This window comes from Taudactylus pleione, unplaced genomic scaffold (assembly GCF_031769625.1).
Source record: "Taudactylus pleione unplaced genomic scaffold, aTauple2 ptg000177l, whole genome shotgun sequence".
NCBI classification, from domain to species: Eukaryota; Metazoa; Chordata; class Amphibia; order Anura; family Myobatrachidae; genus Taudactylus; species Taudactylus pleione.
In genome coordinates this window covers 1,795,382-1,815,768 of record NW_028284579.1, presented here as the reverse complement: position 1 = coordinate 1,815,768, position 20,387 = coordinate 1,795,382, and the positions used below count along the sequence as shown (strand labels likewise).

General features: G+C 41.5%; 1 protein-coding gene across 1 annotated transcript; it reads left to right on the top strand.

The window, feature by feature from the left end:
* The first annotated feature begins 5,205 nt into the window (after positions 1-5,205).
* Positions 5,206-18,629, top strand: KLF9 (KLF transcription factor 9). Its single transcript, XM_088475709.1, has 2 exons — positions 5,206-6,352; positions 13,598-18,629. Exons 1-2 carry the CDS (start codon positions 5,737-5,739, stop codon positions 13,825-13,827), a joined length of 846 nt encoding a protein of 281 aa, XP_088331835.1. The 5' UTR covers positions 5,206-5,736; the 3' UTR covers positions 13,828-18,629.
* Positions 18,630-20,387: the final 1,758 nt, after the last annotated feature.

Sequence of the window (20,387 nt, the reverse complement as noted above, 5' to 3'; positions counted from 1 at the left end):
TAGTGCTAGTGATGGCCAGTGACGGTTTTGCCATAATGGCGGAGATTTGATGATTCTCCATCATCTATGGCAGTGCAGATAGCAATAGTCTTTTTCATGTGGCTGCTTAGCTCCTCAATCTTCCCTGATTGGCCCTCGGTGCAACGCAAACCCCTCTTCCCTGATTAACAAACTGTCCCTGAGTCTCACAAGCAAATATGTTTATCAATTGTGTAAACCTGCCATGCACAACCTGCAGCCCTTGTCCTCATTATATGCAGCCCTCTGGTAGGAGCCCCAAACATGGTCACCACCCTAGTGGTGTTTATTTTGCTTGTCTTCCTTATAAATATTTTTCTTTACCATTTTGTTTCTGCACCTGATACTGGGGAGAGGGGTGGGAATTACTCATTGAGGCGGGACACAACAGAAACATGCCTGTGACAGGCAGCCTGGCGGCCAATCAAATTAGCTGCATGTATCTGTCCTTGCAGAGAAGTGGGTGCGGCACTCTCAGTCTTCATAATGCAATCTTTAAAGTGTGACATTGCCACTTAGCGCTTTCCTGCTCGCTGTTCTAGTTCTTCTCTGACAGAGACTGAGCCACAGCTGCTAGCCTAGTTATGATACATTGCATTATGGAATAAACCAACATTTTCAGACAAATTAGCAATGTTTTTTATTTAAAACAAAAGTAAAAGAATGACAGAGTTATTTAATTGCCTGCTAACAACAAATGTCTGGTTTCTTTTGAATTTTAGACAATTTTGTATAATTTGTTTGCATAGTCGGTCTGAGACTTTAGAGCAAACCTTTGCATGTAAAGTACACAAGCCCACATTTATTTACATGTCTGAATAACAGAAAAAAATAAAAAATTCTTCCTAAATATAATGTCACAGAGGGACTAGTTCACTACGGATCGCTATTGTGATAGCAGCTGAGGTTACGCACGCGGGTCTGCTGCGAAAATATGTTAATGAATGCTATTGCACAGTCAGCTTAGAGACGCCAACTACCGCTTTCTCAACACCGTAATACCATGCAGTCCTGCGTCTACATTGGTAACATTGGCTCCTCATGCAGAATTACAGCAGGCCTGACCTTACTCAGAACTTGCTAACCTCATTGCATGCAGTAAGTACTCAAGCTGCGTATGCCGTAGCAGAGGCTAATTTATGTACGCCCAAGTAACGGCGTTCAAACGGACAGGCACGCCTGCGTTATTCCGACCACTCCCCCGTCATCACCCCCCAAACTCTAACCTCACGTCACTCACTCTGCGATGGCTTCCTTTCTGCATGAGTGATCGCAGAGCGATCGCAATGCTAACTCACGCATGCGCACTGTGAAGCATATGCATGTGCAGTCCGCACCGTCGGCCAATCTGCGTACGCTGAAGCAGTTGCGATCCGTAATTAATCATGCCCGTAGATCGCAATTATTCTCTAAGAGCCTCAGTGTTGCACCTGTTTAATGGTACCACTACTGAACCTTTAGTGGTGGTAGCCAAATAGGGAGAGTATGTTGGTAGTTCAGGAGAATGTATTGGTTTTGGGTTTGTGATAGTGTTGCTAAGAAGGTAAGAAAATGTGTTGCTACATGGGGAAAGAAAAATGTGTTGGTACATGGGATGGTCACACCTCTGTGGTGGCACATCCTGCTTTGGAGCATTGAGCATACTTCTGTCTCCATACAGTAGTTATCTTTTAACAATGCTGCAAGACCTCTTCCACTATTATATTGTATATATTCCTACCCCCGCCTACCCCATCTGTGTCACTCCTGTTCGTTTGCCCCTACCTTAAAATATGTAAGCTCTTTCGAGCAGGGCCCTCTACCCTCTTGTGCTTCTCCCTACTGTAATTTATCTCTTACTCCCCACTAGGGCAACCAACGCTCGACTGCTTATGTGGGCGTAAAGGTCGCTAATATAGCAATGTTTATTATACATGTCCTGCTTTGTATTGTATTGTAAGTCACTGGTTACTTATTTGTTCATGTACTTTGTAAGGCGCTGCGGAACACTTGTGGCGCCATATAAACAAATGATAATAATAATAATATATTGTACAAGTTTAAGCAAGTGTAATTAAAGCAAAAGTTAAGTAAAGTTTAATTGTGGCCCATTCAATGAGTACGATCTCCCAATGTGGCCTTCGGACTAAAAAAAAAGTAGTTCATTCCTAGTGTAAACCATCACTGATGCACCATTGATGATGCACCATTTGATGGTCATTCCTAGCTAGCGCTTGGCAGGCCCTCCAATCCAGTTGCTAGTGTATTGCAGCTTATGGCAAGACCTCCAATATGTTTAGTGGTGCATGGCAGGATTTTCAAATTGGCTAGTGTATATGTCAGGACTTTGAATCTGGAGGACAGGATATTTTGAACAGGTCTGTGTTTTTCCTAGTCTATTTCTCGCCACTAATCTTTATATTTTAACATTATGGAAGCAACCATATTTGTGGTTTCCTTGACCAACCTTTGCATCTATCCTGCTTTCCCTTAAGCAGAGATCCATTTAAACATACTAAACAGTAAGGTTTGGATGCTTATAAAGAACAGGGCAAGACAGAATATTCAGGAATACAACACTTAGAAACTTCTTTCTAATATTGAATCACAGCAATTGCACGAATACACTATATCTGACAGAAAGTGATCTGAAATATTATATTACTCCTGCAGTTTCTATGATTCAATAAAAGGAAGGGGTTTTGTAAGAAGTCGTATTTTTGAGTTTACTGCCTTTAACCTGTGTTAGCAACTATAAGGTTTAGAGGGATTGGTGCATTCCCGCTGAAGAGACTAGGGCAGAGGCTCCCCAACAGTGTTGAGCACAGGTGGTTAAATCAATTGACTGGGGTACTAATTAAGTCACCTGTGCTCAATCATGGCCATCTTTAAAACCTGAACTGTTGGGGAGCCTTGAGGAACATGTTTGGGAACCTCTGGACTAGGGGCTCCATTCATTTATCATTTATGTGCTCCGATAAATGGCACTGCGGCGATCCTGGCAAGTAGTGCATAGATTAACATATCAGGAGTCTAATTAGTCTTTTTCCCACTGCCCAAGCGTCAGTAGTGCCTTGTGCTTAAGGAGGCGGAGCTACGGAGGAGCAGAAGCAATGAACTTCACTGCTTCTCTCCGCACAGCGCAGTACGCTTTTGCTTATTTCGCCATCTCCTGATGACGAAATTAAATTGAGAATCGAAATGTAAACAAGAAGTTTCCGTTCTTCTATGAATCACTCTCTCCATACTAGTGTATGCGGAAGCGATTCAAACACTAATCACGGGCATCACTGGAGAAATCTTAGATTTCTCCATGGAAAAAAAAAGGAGCTGAAAGAGGGACAGATATCAAATAACAAAACACTGTGAGGAAGAAAACTTCATACTTAAAAAAAATCTAATATTTCCTATAGTAATCATTAAGGTGCATACACACTGGGCGATTAAAGTGGACAACTGATCGATAGCGATATCGTTGTCATTCAATAGTCCAATTTATCGTCCATTTTTAACATCAAAACGATGAACGATGACGACGCGCGTTCCCGCGGGTCGCTCGTCATTATCGTTCGAGTAAACATGCAGGCCAACCTGACGATGTCGTCAGGTAGCTGCATGTTGGGGAATGGGGGAGAGAGCCCGGCGCTGAACGATATCATTAATGATATCGTTCAGCAGGTGTGCTCAATGTCATGAACGACATTGAGCACACCCTGTCGGGGACACACTAGACGATATCGCTCAAGGAGCATATCATCTAGTGTGTACGCTCCTTTAGATGAGATTTTTGAAGGTTGCTTCCTTTTCATTGTTGACTATTCTGAGCAAATACACAATGAGAATTTGAACAGTCACTCATGCAGTGTGGTTCATCTGACCTCTCTACAATCATAGTGGTCAGACGGCCTCGTGTATACCATATTTTAGTGCATTGAGGACCCCATTTAATAACGATGTATAACCCCTCATGTATAAATAAAAGTTATGTCATTATTTCTGTATTTAGCAAACAGCAGTAATCTAAAATTACTGCTGATCGTGTCGCTGCAACTCTCTCGCCATCTTTAGATGGCGAAAGCGATGCGGTCTCAATTGCCAGCAATGGGGACCCGGCAGCAGCCATTCCAGCTTCAGTGGAGCCTCCCAGGCACTGCCGGGTCCCTGCTGCGTTAATAAGTCATGAACATGCGCAGACTGACCGCCGCGCATGCGCATGATAGAGTAGCTCTTTGCAAGCAGCGATATGCAGCCAGTAGCTGAATGGAAGACCCTGCCGACATGAGAACGTTGCTGGACCTCGCCGGCGAAGTAATGATGAATACCAGTGGCATATTCAATTGTATCACTGCGATACTAAACGAAATATGCTGCTGGTATTTTAATTGGTTGTCAAATGGGGCCCTGAGTTTTATACAAGTAAAGGACAGGCTTTTGTGATGATTGTAGACATCTGTTATGATATATCCTATAGCTGGTGACAAAATTGCTGTTTGGTTAGTTTTTCTATTCCGTTATCTCCAAAGGTTACTGTAGTGATGTCAATATTGAAGTCATCAGTGTACACTGAATGAAAGCATTGAGTCATGCAGAAAGTAGCTTTATTCTTCTGGCCAGCTTGTGGGCACTTACCAGCTGGAAAAGTTTATAAGAGCTGACCAAAGCACAGCAGCCTATTTATACATTTGTTTTTATATGGAGGATTAGAATTTGGTCAGGCTTTTAGACTTGAGGACATTTTAAATGCCGAGTTATATTACTATTATTTAGGCTACATAATGTGACCACCACCCCATGTGCCTAATGTCATACAAGAGTCTCCTCTTTAGACTGCACATAAGTACGTGTGTCACTGAAAATGTAACTCTTGAGAGAAGGCAGGTGACAATGTGGGATTTCAATGAAAAGATGACTAATGCTAAGTATGAGGCACTGATGTGGTGAGGAGTCACTAACCACCTGAGTGGCAGCGGGACAGATGGCAGAGCGTCGCCCTTTTAAGAGGCAGCAGCTGTGTGCCCGTCTGTAAGTGTGCATGTGTGTGTGTCTGGCGGCCGGGGCAGCACGCTGGAAACTGGGGGAGGGATTGGATTGGTGGCTAGTCCGGCTGTCTCCCCGCCCCCGGCCAGGAGGGGCGCCCTGATTGGAAGAGGGACGGAGGTAAACAGAATAGAATGTCCCCTTCTCTTAGAAACCTATGGGAGCCGCATCCCATTGTGACGCGAGGGGTTCTGTTATATTGTTACTGAGCAGCAGCAGGAGCATGCCTGAGCCCGGCTGAGAGTAGGAGACAGGAGGAGGTGGGGGCAGTAAGGAGAAGTGTCTCCTCATCATATACAGCAGCTTTGTCTGAGATTTCATCACACTACTCAGCCGCTGTGTGTGAGTGAGTGAGGAGGATGCGTGCGCTGGGGGCAGTGGGGGAGACAAAGCACCTTCTGCCCACCTGACCGCTGCTCCTGTATGTGTGTGTGATATTGCAGACAATACTCCTCATAGAGCAGAGCTGAGCACTGCTGCTGCCACGTGTGGGGTGCTGCTGCTGCTGCTTGTCTGACACAAGTTTGGGAAAGTGCGCTGCAGACACAGGAGGGGCATTGTGTACTAGAAGCGGGGAGGTCCCAGACTAGTGCTGTCTGATGGAGATGATGAGGGGCTGGGTGCTGCTGAGGAGCGCAGCACACTGAGAGACGCACCCGTACACCGCTGCTCTCCTCTCTCCCGCACCAGCCTGCCTCGGCAATGACAGCTGTCGCCTACATGGACTTCGTGGCTGCTCAGTGTCTGGTGTCTATCTCTGGTCGCGCCACAGCGCAGCACCCCGAGGGGCAGGAGGTGAGGGGAGCACAGCCCTTGCCCTCAGCTCTGGAGAGCCCGGCAGCACCTGCTACAGACGCTGCCCTGCACCTGAGGAAGATGGGCGAGCCGGAGCCGAGCCTGCACCTGCGGACAGTGCCCGAGCAGCAGCCGGGGAGTAAGGAGCACCACGAGGGGCCGGGGGACGCCTGGAAGGACTACTGCACCCTGCTGACTATAGCCAAGAGCCTGCTGGAGTTGAACAAGTACCGGCCCCTGCCCTCCCCCCCGCTGTACAGCGACGAGGAGCTGAGCTCGGACAGTGACGTGACCACGGAGTCCGGCCACAGCTATAGCAGCAGCAGCACAACTCCCAGCCACACGGACTACAGCCCCGAAGCCGGCTCCACGCAGCCACGCCCACACAGTCCGGACACACCCAGCTCCCCACCACGCCCCGCCAGCTCCACCAGTGAAAAGCGGCACAGGTGTCCCTATGCTGGCTGTGGCAAAGTCTATGGCAAATCCTCCCACCTCAAAGCCCATTACAGAGTGCACACAGGTCAGTAACCCCCACACGCAGGAGCAGGGTAACCTGGCAGCCCACAGGACGTGTAGGTGTCAGTGATGTCACTCCAGCCCCCAGCCTTGCCTTATATGTGTGTCACTGTACTTATATACAGCTCCCAGTACTATTGGCCCAAGGGAAGTGCATCTAAGGACATTACAGGGCAGGGACTCATGTCTAGATAAATGTGTGGTAAGTAGTTTATATGGTGCCCACATTAGTAAATCATATGTAAAAAAAAGAGTGCCTATCCTCAGATTAGTTACTCACATATTCCATGGCTAGGCATGATTTCTTCTCATGACACCTCTTGGCACATGGGCTCTGCCAGGTACCCCTAGGACCTCTGAACTGTTATGGGTGCTTGGAGACTGCAGTGAGGTGTGTAAGCCTTCTCAATGCACAGTGACTTAAATGTGATGTAAGACCTTGGCTAGTGATGTTCAAAATGTGCCCTTAGTGAGTATAGATGGATCATTTATTTAACCTACATCACTATTCATGATTGTGTACAAAGTAGTATTTATGGCTCAATATACTCATGAAATACCACGAAAATCCATAAACAGGTATCTATTTGTCCTTCAAAGCAAAGCACAGTGTTGGCATTGGTCTACTGTAAGTTTAAATTCACCATTTCCACTGGCATCATCCTTTAGTTGTGTTGTATTGCCTACTGTGTGTGTCTTTCTGTAGTGATTATAAAGTCTTGGACGCGAGGCTAGTTGATGCTTGTATTTTTGTAGTCCTCTTGACCCAAAAGAGTTTTACGGAGGGGTTGTGACTTCTTTGAGCATGCTGCTTTTGCAAACTTGGTTGTAGCGATATGTTGTTGAGGTCTATAAGAGGTGGTTCCCGTAGATTCGGGAAACACCCCTTGATTACGCCTATGTTTTGAAATCCAGCCAGTTGGTGGGTGGCTACCACCTACACGTGTTCTGCAGCATGACGTCACACAACAAGCAACGTGTACCTGGTTTGAGTGCCATTCATTGAACATCGAGACCTCCGTAGTGGCATAAAGATGCCTAGTGGTCACGAATAAGCCGTCCGAAAAACAAGGACATTGTTCTGACAATCCAGCATCATTTGATGCAGTAATCCCAATACCGAAAGTTTCAATGCCGAGTTTTCATCATTAGTGCAAAGGAATTCAGTTTGTTACCAACAGGGATTGTTAGCTTCTATATTTATCCCTGTCAAACCTTATACTTACATCAACATATTCTTAAAATTGGGATATTTTTAGAATCAGCAGGTTTTTATGTCTTTATATGAGCTAATGCCTTCTTGTCAGTTTTGTGTTTTCCCATGTTTTCTTTTACTTGTTTGATTAAGAGCCAGCAGGCGTAAGAGCGAACTGTCTAATCGTATTCTTCATTCCCTGCTTCCGCACTGCCATACCAACTAGCTCACCTCATATAACCTCTTCCACTGAGACTGACTGAGGATATTGTATTGCTGCTGTTACACTGCCTCCTCTCAGACAGCACAGTGTATCGCTCAGACACTATCTTAAACAGTATCTGAAACACAATGACATTGAATATTGTGACCGTATATTACATATTTTGAAAACAGATGAGATATTAAATTCTTTATGTTTAAAAAAAAAAAAAAAAAAGACTATGGGGAAAACACACAGTATATTCAGATATGCATTATGTTTCAAGGTTCCTTCTTACTGCTGTTATTCTAATTGCTGGTTAAATTCACATTTCAGAACAATAATTCATATGACCAGTTTCGGCATGTCTGTGGGATTAAGGGTGTGGTGAAATATGGGGTGATGCAAAAAACAAACCCCAACAAATTGACTTGAAATGAGAAGTCTCCATCTTGTCTGCATTGTAGTCAGTATGGATGACTTTGCAGCTACTCTGCTAGAACCAGCCAAATGTGCCACTTACAGATTTCAGGGTAAATGTGACACCAGCTTTTGCATGTAGTCTGTACTATACACTTGCCAGTACAATTGTGTTTATTATATCTTTTCAGGTTAATAATTCACTGCAGGCATGTTATTAAAATCAGAATTTGGCGATTGTCAAGAAATGAACATTGAAGGCAGTGATCCAAGTGAAACCCTGAGTAATCTTTTGTTTTCATTTACTTAATTGGTTACTGTCAGGAAGGAGTGAAGATTGGGTGTGTCTGTGGAAAAGTACAGCAATGCTCACTTGCAGCAGGCTCCCTGAATAGAAGTTATGAAACAGCTGTGGGTGCAGACAAAGACATTTCTAAGACAGCTCATGCACAATGCAGTAAGAAGTACAGGGTTATAGGTGACGTGTTTCTATTCTGCACATAAACATTTACTGCATGTTGGCACTGCAAGCTGAACCCATTTAACACAATAAATAGTTCAATTCCTTGTTTCTGCTATATTTGTGTTTCTCTACTATTTGGTTGCTTTGATTTATACACTGCATCTGTACTTCCTGAGTTGGAAGTGGCCTTAGACAGTTTCTTTCTCTTTGCTGCTTGGGGACAGGTGAACATTTTTACCTTTCCCATAAGTCTAGGCAGAGGCGTGCACTACATTGCCCAGAGTAGCTACTGAAATGGCGCCCTACTACAAACTACATAAACATTTGTGCATGAGATATGTACATTTTCAGACAAGTATTGTACTTTTTATCATAATTAGTTATACAGAGAAAACACTACTTCTTTAAACTTTTGGTTCAAGAAAATTGGGCTTTTTTTTTTTTTTTTTTCAACGTTCATTTCATGCTCAGGATAGCAGCCTCTCACTATAGTCACTCATTCTTCTCTCTAGGGGCAGTATTCAATTAGTTTTGCATCCACGATAAAGTTTCACCTGCTTGACTTTCTGCCTACATTGCGTGTTTTGGACGCGGAATCTTATCGTGCGCGCCCCTGCTATTCGCCCTATTCAATTCCAAACCACGCGATAACTGCAAAGTCGGAACAGACGGAAAGTGCTATCAGAAATGGGGAGATCAGCCTGAACCCCCCAAAAAGATGCACTAACATTGGGGATCAATGTAGATGTGCCCGAATTGCCCTAATAAAGCTATTTGGGGTACTTAAGTTATTTCAATAGCTTCTTATTAGCATCTTTGCACAAGTGATGAAGAATGGCATTAAGCTGTATTTTTTGGTGAAAATAAGTAGTCCTGACAAATTTGGGGTACTTGAAAATGGGTGCTAGCGTATTTTAAAGTCTCTAAAGTGAAGTTTTAAAAAACATGAAAAATGCACCTGTTGCAAGCACCTGCAATCATAAAAACACCTCACCCATCCTTGCAGACCCCCAAGAAATCTATTTCGCTAGTTTTTATACGTGTCCCCCCACTTTGCTTTTTCGCCCTCAAAATGAAAGTACTTTTTTGGGGTGTTTAAGTTTTTCCCGGGGATTTTTTGACACCGTTGTCCTTTGGGGGCTGTCCCAAGGGTTCTGATTGATATCCCAACCTTTGCACCCCAAAATAAAAATTTTGCACTTCTTTTCTCCTACTATTCAGAGGCGAATCTTTTTTGCCTATTACATTGCATTGACTTTCTGCATACGCGAAAAGCGATTGGAATTGAATGCGGAAATAAGTTTCCGCCACGCGAAGAGCCGAGATTGGCCATACTTTTCCGCGGATCTTGGCTTTTCGCTTCTAATTGAATACAGCCCTAGGTTTGGTGTTCTTTCATATTGTTGATACCATCATACTATTTATTTAACTCTGTCCCTGTAGTATATACTGCTTTGAGAAAAAAAAACATTGACGTTGCAGGGGGGCCACAAACTCATTAGACCGGAGGTTCCCAAATGCTGTCGTCAAGGCATCCTTAACAGTTCAGGTTTTGAGGACATCCATGATTGACCACAGGTGACTTAATTAGTACCTCAGTCAATTTGATTTAACCACCTGTGCTCAACCATGGATACCTCTAAAACCTGAACTGTTGGGAAGCCTTGAGGACCGCTTTTGGGAACCTCTGCATTAGACGATATGTCTAGGCTACTACAAAATAAAATGATGGTATTGTGCTGTAAACTCTATCATGTCTATCAAGATACTTCTGCAATCCCTGAAGACAATACATGGGTGGTGCTTGTCATACTTGATGACTTTTTCAGTGTCCCCTGCAGGAGATCCAGGTGGAAGGTGCGTGGTGCTGTGAATCGTAAGAACAGTTGGAACATCTAGTGATATAGGGCCTGATTCAGAGATGGACGTTAATGTGATCGCAGCTGCGATTTCGTATGGAACGCAGCTGGGAAATATGCTAATGGTTGCAAAGTCACCCGAGCATAGGGACGCCCACTGCTGCCTTCTCATCTGCATATTGTGTCCCTTATGTGTATTAATATTGGTAACAATATTTTCCTGCAAACACTGCAGCTCTTTTTGCTCGCTAAGAGCTCTCATGCTACGAATGCAATCGCAATGGCTAATTTATGTATGCCCATGAAGTGGCGTTCAAACGGTCAGACCAATCCCCAACCCGTTACCACCCCCAAACGCTGACTACCTGTCAGTCGCCTTGCGTGTGAATCCTCTGTGGGAACGTAATCGCAAAGCAATCACATCGCTTGCGTATTGTGGTTTAGGCGCACTGGCAAACAATAGCTCAATCTGCGTAAATATCGCCATTCCATAGTGTGATCTGAGGGAGTTCATAATTAAATGATAAATAAATGGTCTTGTTAGCACCATTTATAGGGCTCACATATGTACCAGTTCTGTCTTTTCTTATTTCCACCCAAGCGGGTTATTTAGAGGTGAACACATATGTGTTCAGAAAAGATACACATAAAAAAAAAAAGCATATTTCCCGTCATATTTTTAATTGGGTCCATTTTAAGATGTGTCCAGCACAAAACCAGCAGCATTTGCACCAGGTGTACTTTTGGCTTAACATTTGTTTATTCTTGTGCCCAATCGTAGCATAGAGATGTGGTTTGACAGTGTTGATATTACATTTTAAAGTTGCATTTCTTGATTTTAATATTAATGTAAAGGGAGACTCTGGAGTGGATTTCCAAGTGGCAAATAGCTATATAATCATTATAGCCCAGCGTTTTCATAGTCCCACCCCCTGCTGCGCAAGACAGCAATCCCCATCATTGTCAAGGTTACATCAAGCCTCGTGCACATACAGAAGGTGCAAGAAGAATATTGTCTTGATGTGGATTTTAATAAATGTGAAAGTGGTATTTTCAATATAAAATGTAGGCTAATTAAATACAGTCATCCATTGGTTTCCCATTTAAAAATGCAGCAGGCCAAATGGAAATCAGGCTACGCATGCACATAGATATTTTAGCCAACGGTGGGAGGGGAGGGGTTTTGCTTACTGCGGAGTGATCAGAAGATCCCTCTCCAGTCATACATTCCTTATAGGCAGAACCTCACTGTCTTCATAGAGGACTATTATGAGGATGGTTCTTAAGAGAACGCAGTGTATTTTAGTAAATTATATCTGTGTTATCGCTGGCAATCCAGGAATAATAAATGAGCATAAAGTGGCGGAAGGGGTAGACAGCACTACATCTGTGTTGTAGGTTGTGTAAGGAGGTGTTGCGGAGGTGGCAACCTGGAAATATCACAGACACAGTAAAACAGTTAAAATCGGCATGACCTACAACATAGGTGTAGCGGTGTGCCTAACATCTCCCCCTTTATGCTCGTCAATTTTTACAACACTAAAGACCAGACTACTTCAGTATGACACAGCAGCTCTCACTCCCTATCTGCACTGGGTATTCCCCTGAGGGGATGCAGTCAGGAAGCAGACAGTCGAAATGCCGACCGCTGGCTTCCCGACTGTACAATCCCGACAGGGGCCTAATGATAGGCTTCAAAATCCTGACGCCTATCGTTATCCCAACTCTGGGAGCCCAACGCCTGGCATACCGAACAATGGTAAACCATGCGGCAGGCGCAGACAGCCGCGGGGGGGGGACTTGGGGCTAGGCACCCCCCGGGAGGGTTAGGGCTAGGCTAGGTGAAGGGGGTTTAGGATTAGGCACCCCTGGGGGGAAGGGGAGGGGGAATCACAACACAATTCGCATTGGACACGTGCACATACACCCATTCAGGTTTGCTTAAATCCGATACAAGGATGGGGGAGGGGGGGTAGGCTTGGACTGCACACCCTAATTGTACACATTACAAGAGGTGCCATCATGCTGAAAATTGTAGTACCATGCTGGAAAAATAAAATGCAGATGCAAACACTAAGCACTAAGAATGCTGATAGTCAAATTAATTATACAAACATTACAACTAACATGGAGTGTAAGTGAGGTTTTTGGCATGTTTGGCCAAAAATGCTTGCCCATCCACTGCGTCACAGTAACCCCATAAGATGGATCCCTAACATCCCTAATACTAACACATTATATCAATTTATCCAGGACTTACCATAATGGTGCCCATTCTAATATGTATACAGCAATATAGGAACCGGTGCTGATTATAAACACCTAAGGGCAGATGGGAGGGGTGCTAATACCAAGAAGGAGTCTAAACTTCCAAGCATACAATATATACACAACTATAGAGGAAACATTAAGGGGGCGGGGGGGTTGGACTGCACACCCTAATTTTAAACATAATAAGAGGTGTTACCATGAGTCCGTCACACCTACTTATATCTGGAAAGGCAGGGCAGAGGAAGGATGGGGCAGATTAATATGTGCATAGTGAGGGCATATTCACATGATTGCATGCAAATGCAGGCTGCTGTTGTATGCATTTTATTATTGTACTGGAGAATTGTATCTAATGTATTAGAAGGTGTTTTGAAGCTTAATCACAAGCAGTAAGTGTATGTGACGTATGTCTGACATAAACCTGGTGCATATGGTACTGGCGCGCATTTTACGATAGTTTCAACTTTGCATATGCAAGCAATTGCATCTTTTTTTAATTGGAGCATTATAAACCTGCAATTTATGGAGCAGTTGTAGACAATTCTGCATCAGCTACACTGTCTTCAGTTAGAAAAGCTGCTCCCTCCTAATATGGCAGCCTGCAGCGGGTAACAGAGCATGATAAAAATGTCTAGTTGAACACTTAGTTCAGGTAGGTTATTCACCCCTGTTTTGTGCAGCCTGTGACATTTGACATGTGAAATAGTGACTTTACTTCTTCTTTACAGTTACAGTGGGAAGGCTTCAGAGAACAAAGACCATGACAATCTGCAGCTTTCATATACTTTTAGTTGGTTCTGTTTTTTTCTTTTTTAGGTAATTCTTTTTTACCCCCATAGGTGAACGTCCTTTTCCATGCACATGGCCCGACTGCCTTAAAAAGTTCTCACGATCTGATGAGCTGACGCGCCACTACCGGACACACACGGGCGAGAAGCAGTTTCGATGTCCCTTATGTGAGAAGAGGTTCATGAGGAGTGACCACCTGACCAAGCACGCCCGCCGCCACACAGATTTTCACCCCAGCATGATTAAAAGATCCAAGAGGTCCAACTCGGCCTTCATCTGAGTATATAATCTTTGGATAACCAAGCTGTCATATAAAAATCTCAGCTGCTGTACATATCATCTTACATCTTTTCAAAGGAAATGTAGCAGTTTAACATTCATGCTTCTGCAGCAGTATATTTACAATTGCTGCCGAGTTTCTTTTGGTGGCACACAACTCTAGGTATATATTGTAGTGGTGTGATCTGTACCATCACGGTTTTGACTGTAAGATCTTTTGTGCTTGCGCTGGCATGCATATGTGTTTATGAAATAGAAACCACAATGGATTAGCTTTACATTTGTCAAAGAAGTGCGAGGACATGCACATACTCTTATAAGGGAATACTGCTTTCATATGGTATAAAGTCTGGAACAAATGGAGCGGGTATAGAACATGCTTGAACCTGGTTTCTTGTGGATTTATGTCTTACAATGTTTTGAAATCTGTGTTTTAATGTTGATGGAATATTAGTCTCCCACTACTATGGACCTTAGCAGTCGCCTCTGTTGACTGTACTCACAGGTGCACTTTATCGGACCTACACCATTCCTTACACATTGGAGCACGAGGAAATTAAACAACCTAAAGCAAATGAAGGGCTGGAAGACATAGGTGAAAACTATGCTGCCCTCACTTCTCATGTATGTCATACGTTGGGCAACAACAGTTGTGAATTGGAGATACAATGCTCAGTAATCAAATGTAGTCTTCAGTATCCAAGACGCATGTCCTACCCAACTTTTGGGCAAACTGCCTCTCTGTCCAGTTCGACTGCATCTGCTGAAGAATGAAATACAGCTGGGTTAGAGACACTGAATAAACTTATATGCCTTTACCCTGCAAGTTTTAGAATAATTATCCAACGGTCAGTTTACTATAACCATATGTTGCTATGCACATTTTATTATTAACATAGCAATGACGAGCAGTTTTGCAAAACCAGAATGTTTGACTCAGCTTTTTACAGATGCATTGCTATCTTTCCAGTGCTTAGAAGAGTAAGCACTGGAACACTCAGCAGTGTAAAGGAGTCTATTGTATAGATTAGTGCCAGGCAGTTGGTCTGTCACTGCAGTCACTACAGTACCGCACTTTCTGATGGTGTCATAACACTCTGCATGCACAGTCTGACAGAAAGTGTTATTCATTTAAATGCCGCGCCATTGTGTCATTTAGGTTTTTGATATGATTATTAAATTCACGTTTACATAACTTCGTTTGGTAGCCAAATGCACCAAATTGGATGAAAAACTTTTTTGCACCTTATGTTTCCAATGACAATTTCACACGACGCCTATAGTTGTAGTCTTGTTCCATACTGGAAAGGCTGATATTGGTGTGATAGTCCTCTCCAGCTGGGAGGGGGTAACTATGCAGAGTCTGGCCATACAGGCAGTTTACAAATGTCATGTGTTTTGTACATACAAGGTTAGGTCCATTCCATGTACACATTAGATATAAGCACTCCAATCACACCACATGTTCTTATTGTAATGGGCAGAGAGAGCCGTAGAGTAATCCTCCACCCTGTCAGCTAATTGGCTTATAGAGTGGATCATTTTATGTATCCTACTAATTAAAATTCTAGAGACACCATGTCACAAAGCATTAATAAGAAATGCCATTCAGATTTTCTACATTTGTTTTCACTGATTCACTTAGCCTTTAAAAACAATTGCATATATGCACAGGGATGAAATATTAGCTGTCGTTCTGTCCCTGATCATCACCATAATAATATTGTGACCCTTGGGATAATTTTATAATCATTCAAGTGCCAAGAGTCTCTTTTTTTATACTATTTTCTACAACTCCCATAGGGCATCGGTTGGTGCCTCCTTCATTGGGTGTCTTCAGATTTTATTCAGTTGGATAGTGGCATAATAGGGCATATAATGCACCAGTAGAATAATTGCGAGTCAGTGGTAAAAATGGTTACATTTCTAAAGTGTGGTTTATTTTATCAAAATAAAAATTCCTTTGTCAGTGAAAAGAAATGTCCTGTAGACTGAAGAACAGGCTGTTTGAATAAAGAAACGCCATGATTAAGAAGACTGCTCGGGCTAGCCAGAATATGAAATGTGTTCCTTCTGGGATAGAAACGCCAAAGGAGTTACAGCACAGTGGGCACCTTTTTATAATAATAATTTTTTTTTAATTTTATTTAATATTCTTCCTGGGTTACAAATTAATATTATACAGTGTACACCCTTATGTTTGTCTTTAGGCCATATAAAGACTGTTGCAAAAACACACTAAAGTTCAATTACACTAAAATAAGGAATGTCAGGAAAAAAAAAACATACACTTTCTACCTCTGTTTCAGTTTTTGAAACATCTAATTCTTTATTCCGTATAGCAGAATAATTCTTCCAATAAAAATATCCAGATTAAAAACAAAAATAATAATAATAAAAAAAAAAAACCTTAAAATAAAACTGTATGGTTTGGTTTAACATATTTTATTTTTACTGCCAGGAGCAGCAGGTGGTTTTAGTGAGAGATCTTTTAAAAAGGCTAAATGAGGACAACTGCAAACATTTCTGGTTTTGCACAGTGAGCAGAAAACGAAAGAAAAAAAAAAACATCATCAACAAGCACAAATTATATACAGTGACTTAATGTTAACAAATACCTGTGGGTTTTTTTGCATTCACCTTTAAACACAAGGACCCCTAATTCTGTGTGTAATCGTTGCAGATAAGTTTTTTTTTTTTTTAATTAGGTAAAATGATGTTCGTCTGTTCAGTATTTGATATAAAATGTTTGAGCATTGTATTTACAGCATCCTGACTTGCTTTAAGGTGTATAGGTACAGTATAGGTTTGACTTGGATTCATAGTGGTTATTAAGTATGAAAAGCTATATAAAAAGAGCTTCAACATGTTTCAGCTTATAAATACAAAAAAAAAACATCATTAAGTCATTGCAATTTTAAAATAAGTAAACTTTAGTCAGTGACGTTAAGAAGGTAATGTTTATTTTGTGATTGAATTACAAAGCATGTGTCTTTACCACTTCTGAAACCATTGTTTTTATAACATTTTATAACATTTGCTGTGGCTTTACATTGAGAGGGGCAAGTTATGCCCCATAATGACAAATTCAGGAATAAGAATACATTTTTCATGCATGAAATGACGACATTTTGCTTACTTTGAAACATCTATGTTATGCTCAGTACAAAACTAGTGAATAAATAAAATCATGACACAAAAAAACAAAAAAATACATTCCACAAACAATAAAACCAAACCTAGCCCTAAAGTGGCAAAAGGAATCAAACCATATGTCTGATTTAACGGTAATTTATTTACTGTGGCAACTATAGTACAAAGTCCAGTCATAATCACTGTTGGAAATTGACTTTGGGCAGTAAATTCGTAAACAGTTGTCCATCTCTAAATAATAATTGGTGAATTAATTGAGGTTTTTGCATTCTCAACATCACATAGACGATTATCTTTTATACAAACTTTGTATACCCGGTCTTAGATTTGTGCCAGCTCTGGTAACCATCCGGCCCTAAAAGAGGTTAGTGAGTTGGAACCTCATGCCTTAAGGGGCCACTTGCTTCGCCAATGTCTGCACTTACTACTTGGAGAACTGCGTACTTGTAAGGAGTGTGTTTCAGAAATTGGAGTAAAAATTTTCAGTGCACGTTAATGGTTTCAGCATTCTCAAAGATCCCATACAGCCATTCCTCAGAACTAGCCTAGCGCATTGTAAGTTATAATGCAAATCACTAAACTCACATGTTTGAGTATCTGTGACAATAAATTATTTACTGTATCCTATGTTATATTTCATTCTGTAGTGGAACAAGGAACATGATTTTATAGAATATGCAAAATTGGTACTCTACCAGACATAATTGCCATGTAATAAAGAGCCATATGAAATAGTTTTCTTTGGAAAATGTTCTATACTAACATTGCATTGTCCTTCTAATAAGCGAGCTGTATATATTAAAGGACAGCTATAGCAACATGTAAAAATAGTTGCAGTTTTATTGCATAAAGATTTTTTTGTTTTTTTTTTATTACAAATTGTTCCTTGTTTGATACCTCACAATGAAATGAGATAATACTCAGACTTTGCTATAAACGCCTATGCTCACAGTATAGCAGTCTTTACAATCCCGACTAGGCGGTTTTCTGCTGTCAGATTTTATAAACATTGGAAAGCCAATTATACAGTGAGTATACATGAATATAACACTGATTAATGTCTCATTTCCCTTTTTGACACTCGTTTACAATTTGATCATTGTTTATTTTGCACAAAAGGACAAATAGTGGAAACCTGAAGAAAACATAAGAATAGTAATAGATGAACGGTCCTGAAAATATAACCACTGTTTTTACGAACTATAGGCAAAAGAAGATCTGTTATGTGTTGTTGAGAATGAAAATCTTGATTCACATTGTTTGGTACAAGTGCTAACAACAGATGAGAATAGATTATAAACAGGACAATTATAACTTAAGTGTACAAGATTACATCTTGAAAATTTATAAATTGTTGATCAATTGATTCTTACGTCTAGTCTTCCAGAATGGATGCTGCTCGAGCACCCTGTTCTGAAAGAATGGTAAGATATTACCACGTTTAAATGCAGATCAATAACTTGCAATTTTCTAGCATAGTCATTTCTGCAATTGTTTAATTTTTACAATGTTTTTGTATAGTTTCATAAGTTATTTCTGCTGTCTTTTGGTTTTGGAGAGCAAATGGAATTGTTTAATCCAGGGGTAATGTTACCCTTTTTTGTACACGTGTATATAAAAAATGTTCCAATAAAAAATGCCATACAAATATTTGGTTTTACTTTGTGAAGTTGTATAGGAAGATTGTATATGTTTTCTGGATAAAATCATTCAAGTCCGATACAGCACAGTTATGGTGTTGTTTGACGATAATACATGGCTGAAAAGCATGGAAAGAGGCCAGAAAGATAAAACGATGTACTTAGAAAAAAGGTGCTTACACACCAAAATAAATGAAAGTTTTATAAAACACCTTTAATTTAATAGATGCAATGCAAATTAAATTATTACCAGTGCTTGAATAGTTGATTCAGCTCTTCCTAACAAAGACTCAGGCCTGTGACCTTGAGAATATTCTTAGTGATGTTAAATGGTGTTAAGAGTTAAAAGGAAATATGTATAAGTTGAAAAAGTCAAAGTTTTCCATATTAAAATGTAAATAAATGACTTTGATATGAGCTTGATATGACTCCACAGGTTTCACACACAGCTAATCTATTGCTTTATCAGGTTTCAATGAAAGATTACATTAATTTGTTCAAAAGGTTACAATAATCATATACCCCCACCAACCATCACCAGCACAATGGTTATCTGTATGCAGGACAACTATAGTTCTCATTCTTTATAGAAAATAAAAAGCATCAGTAACCCTTAGGCGTGACTATCCTTACATCACCAGTTTTACCATCTTTCTGGAAAGTTCAGCTTTGTTCTGGGAAAACCTTTTCCACTAATCTGAGATCCACCAGTTCAGCACACTGGTTAAGGAGGTGAATCATCTTCAGTGTCATTGGGTCCTGATAGCACGGTCGGATGACGACTGCACACATCAATCATCTTCACACAGCATTTTTCAACACGCCCTATAATAATCATTTTATGCCTTACATACCTGACTGGAATTCCTTCCAAAGCAGATAATGGCCCATATTCAATTCGGAGAGAAAAGCCGAGATCGGCGAAAAAATTTTGCTGATTATGTCATTTCGACAGGCGGAAAAGTATCTCCGTAATCAATTTGAAAGACTTTTCACCTAGGCGGAAAGTCAATGCAATGTAATAGGCGAAAAAGTTTCACCTATGGATAGCAGGCAGAAAAAAGTGCATAATTGGGGTTTTGGGGTGCATCATTGCGGGAACCCCCGTGCAGCCTTAAGACAGTCCCCCAAAGGTAAACTGCATCCAAAAATTCTTAAAAAAGACTTAAGAACACCCCAAAAAATTACTTTCACTTTGGAGGTGGGGAAAAAAAAAGTTGGGGGACAAAGTTAAAAGACTTGAAATAGACTCCGGGGGGGGGCCCAAGTATGCCCCATGTGTTTTTTTTTATTTTGGGTGTTTGCGGCAGGTGGATTTACGTATTTTTAAATGATACTTTAGCAACTTTAAAATATGCTGCCCCCTATTTTCAGGTTCCAAAAATTTGCAGGGACTAGTTATTTTCTCCATAAAATAAAACAAAATGCTGTTCTTCACCACATATGCAAAACAGCACCTATTGAGACCATTTAAAAACACAAAATACCTTCAGCAGGCCAATTCGGGGATATCCATAGTGATCCCCCATGTCAGTGCATCTTTTGGGGGCTGCCAGGCTGAGTTTCCCCATTTTGGAGAGGACTTTCCGCCTGTTCAAGTATCACCAGGTGCCGTTTTCACGTTCTGTTATTGAATACGGGGAATCGCTGGGACGCGCGCGAAAAGTTTTGGCACCCAAAACACACTATGTAGGCGAAAAGTCCACCAGGCGAAAAAGTATCGCGGGTGCGAAACATATTGAATATGGACCACAGTGTTAAAAATCTT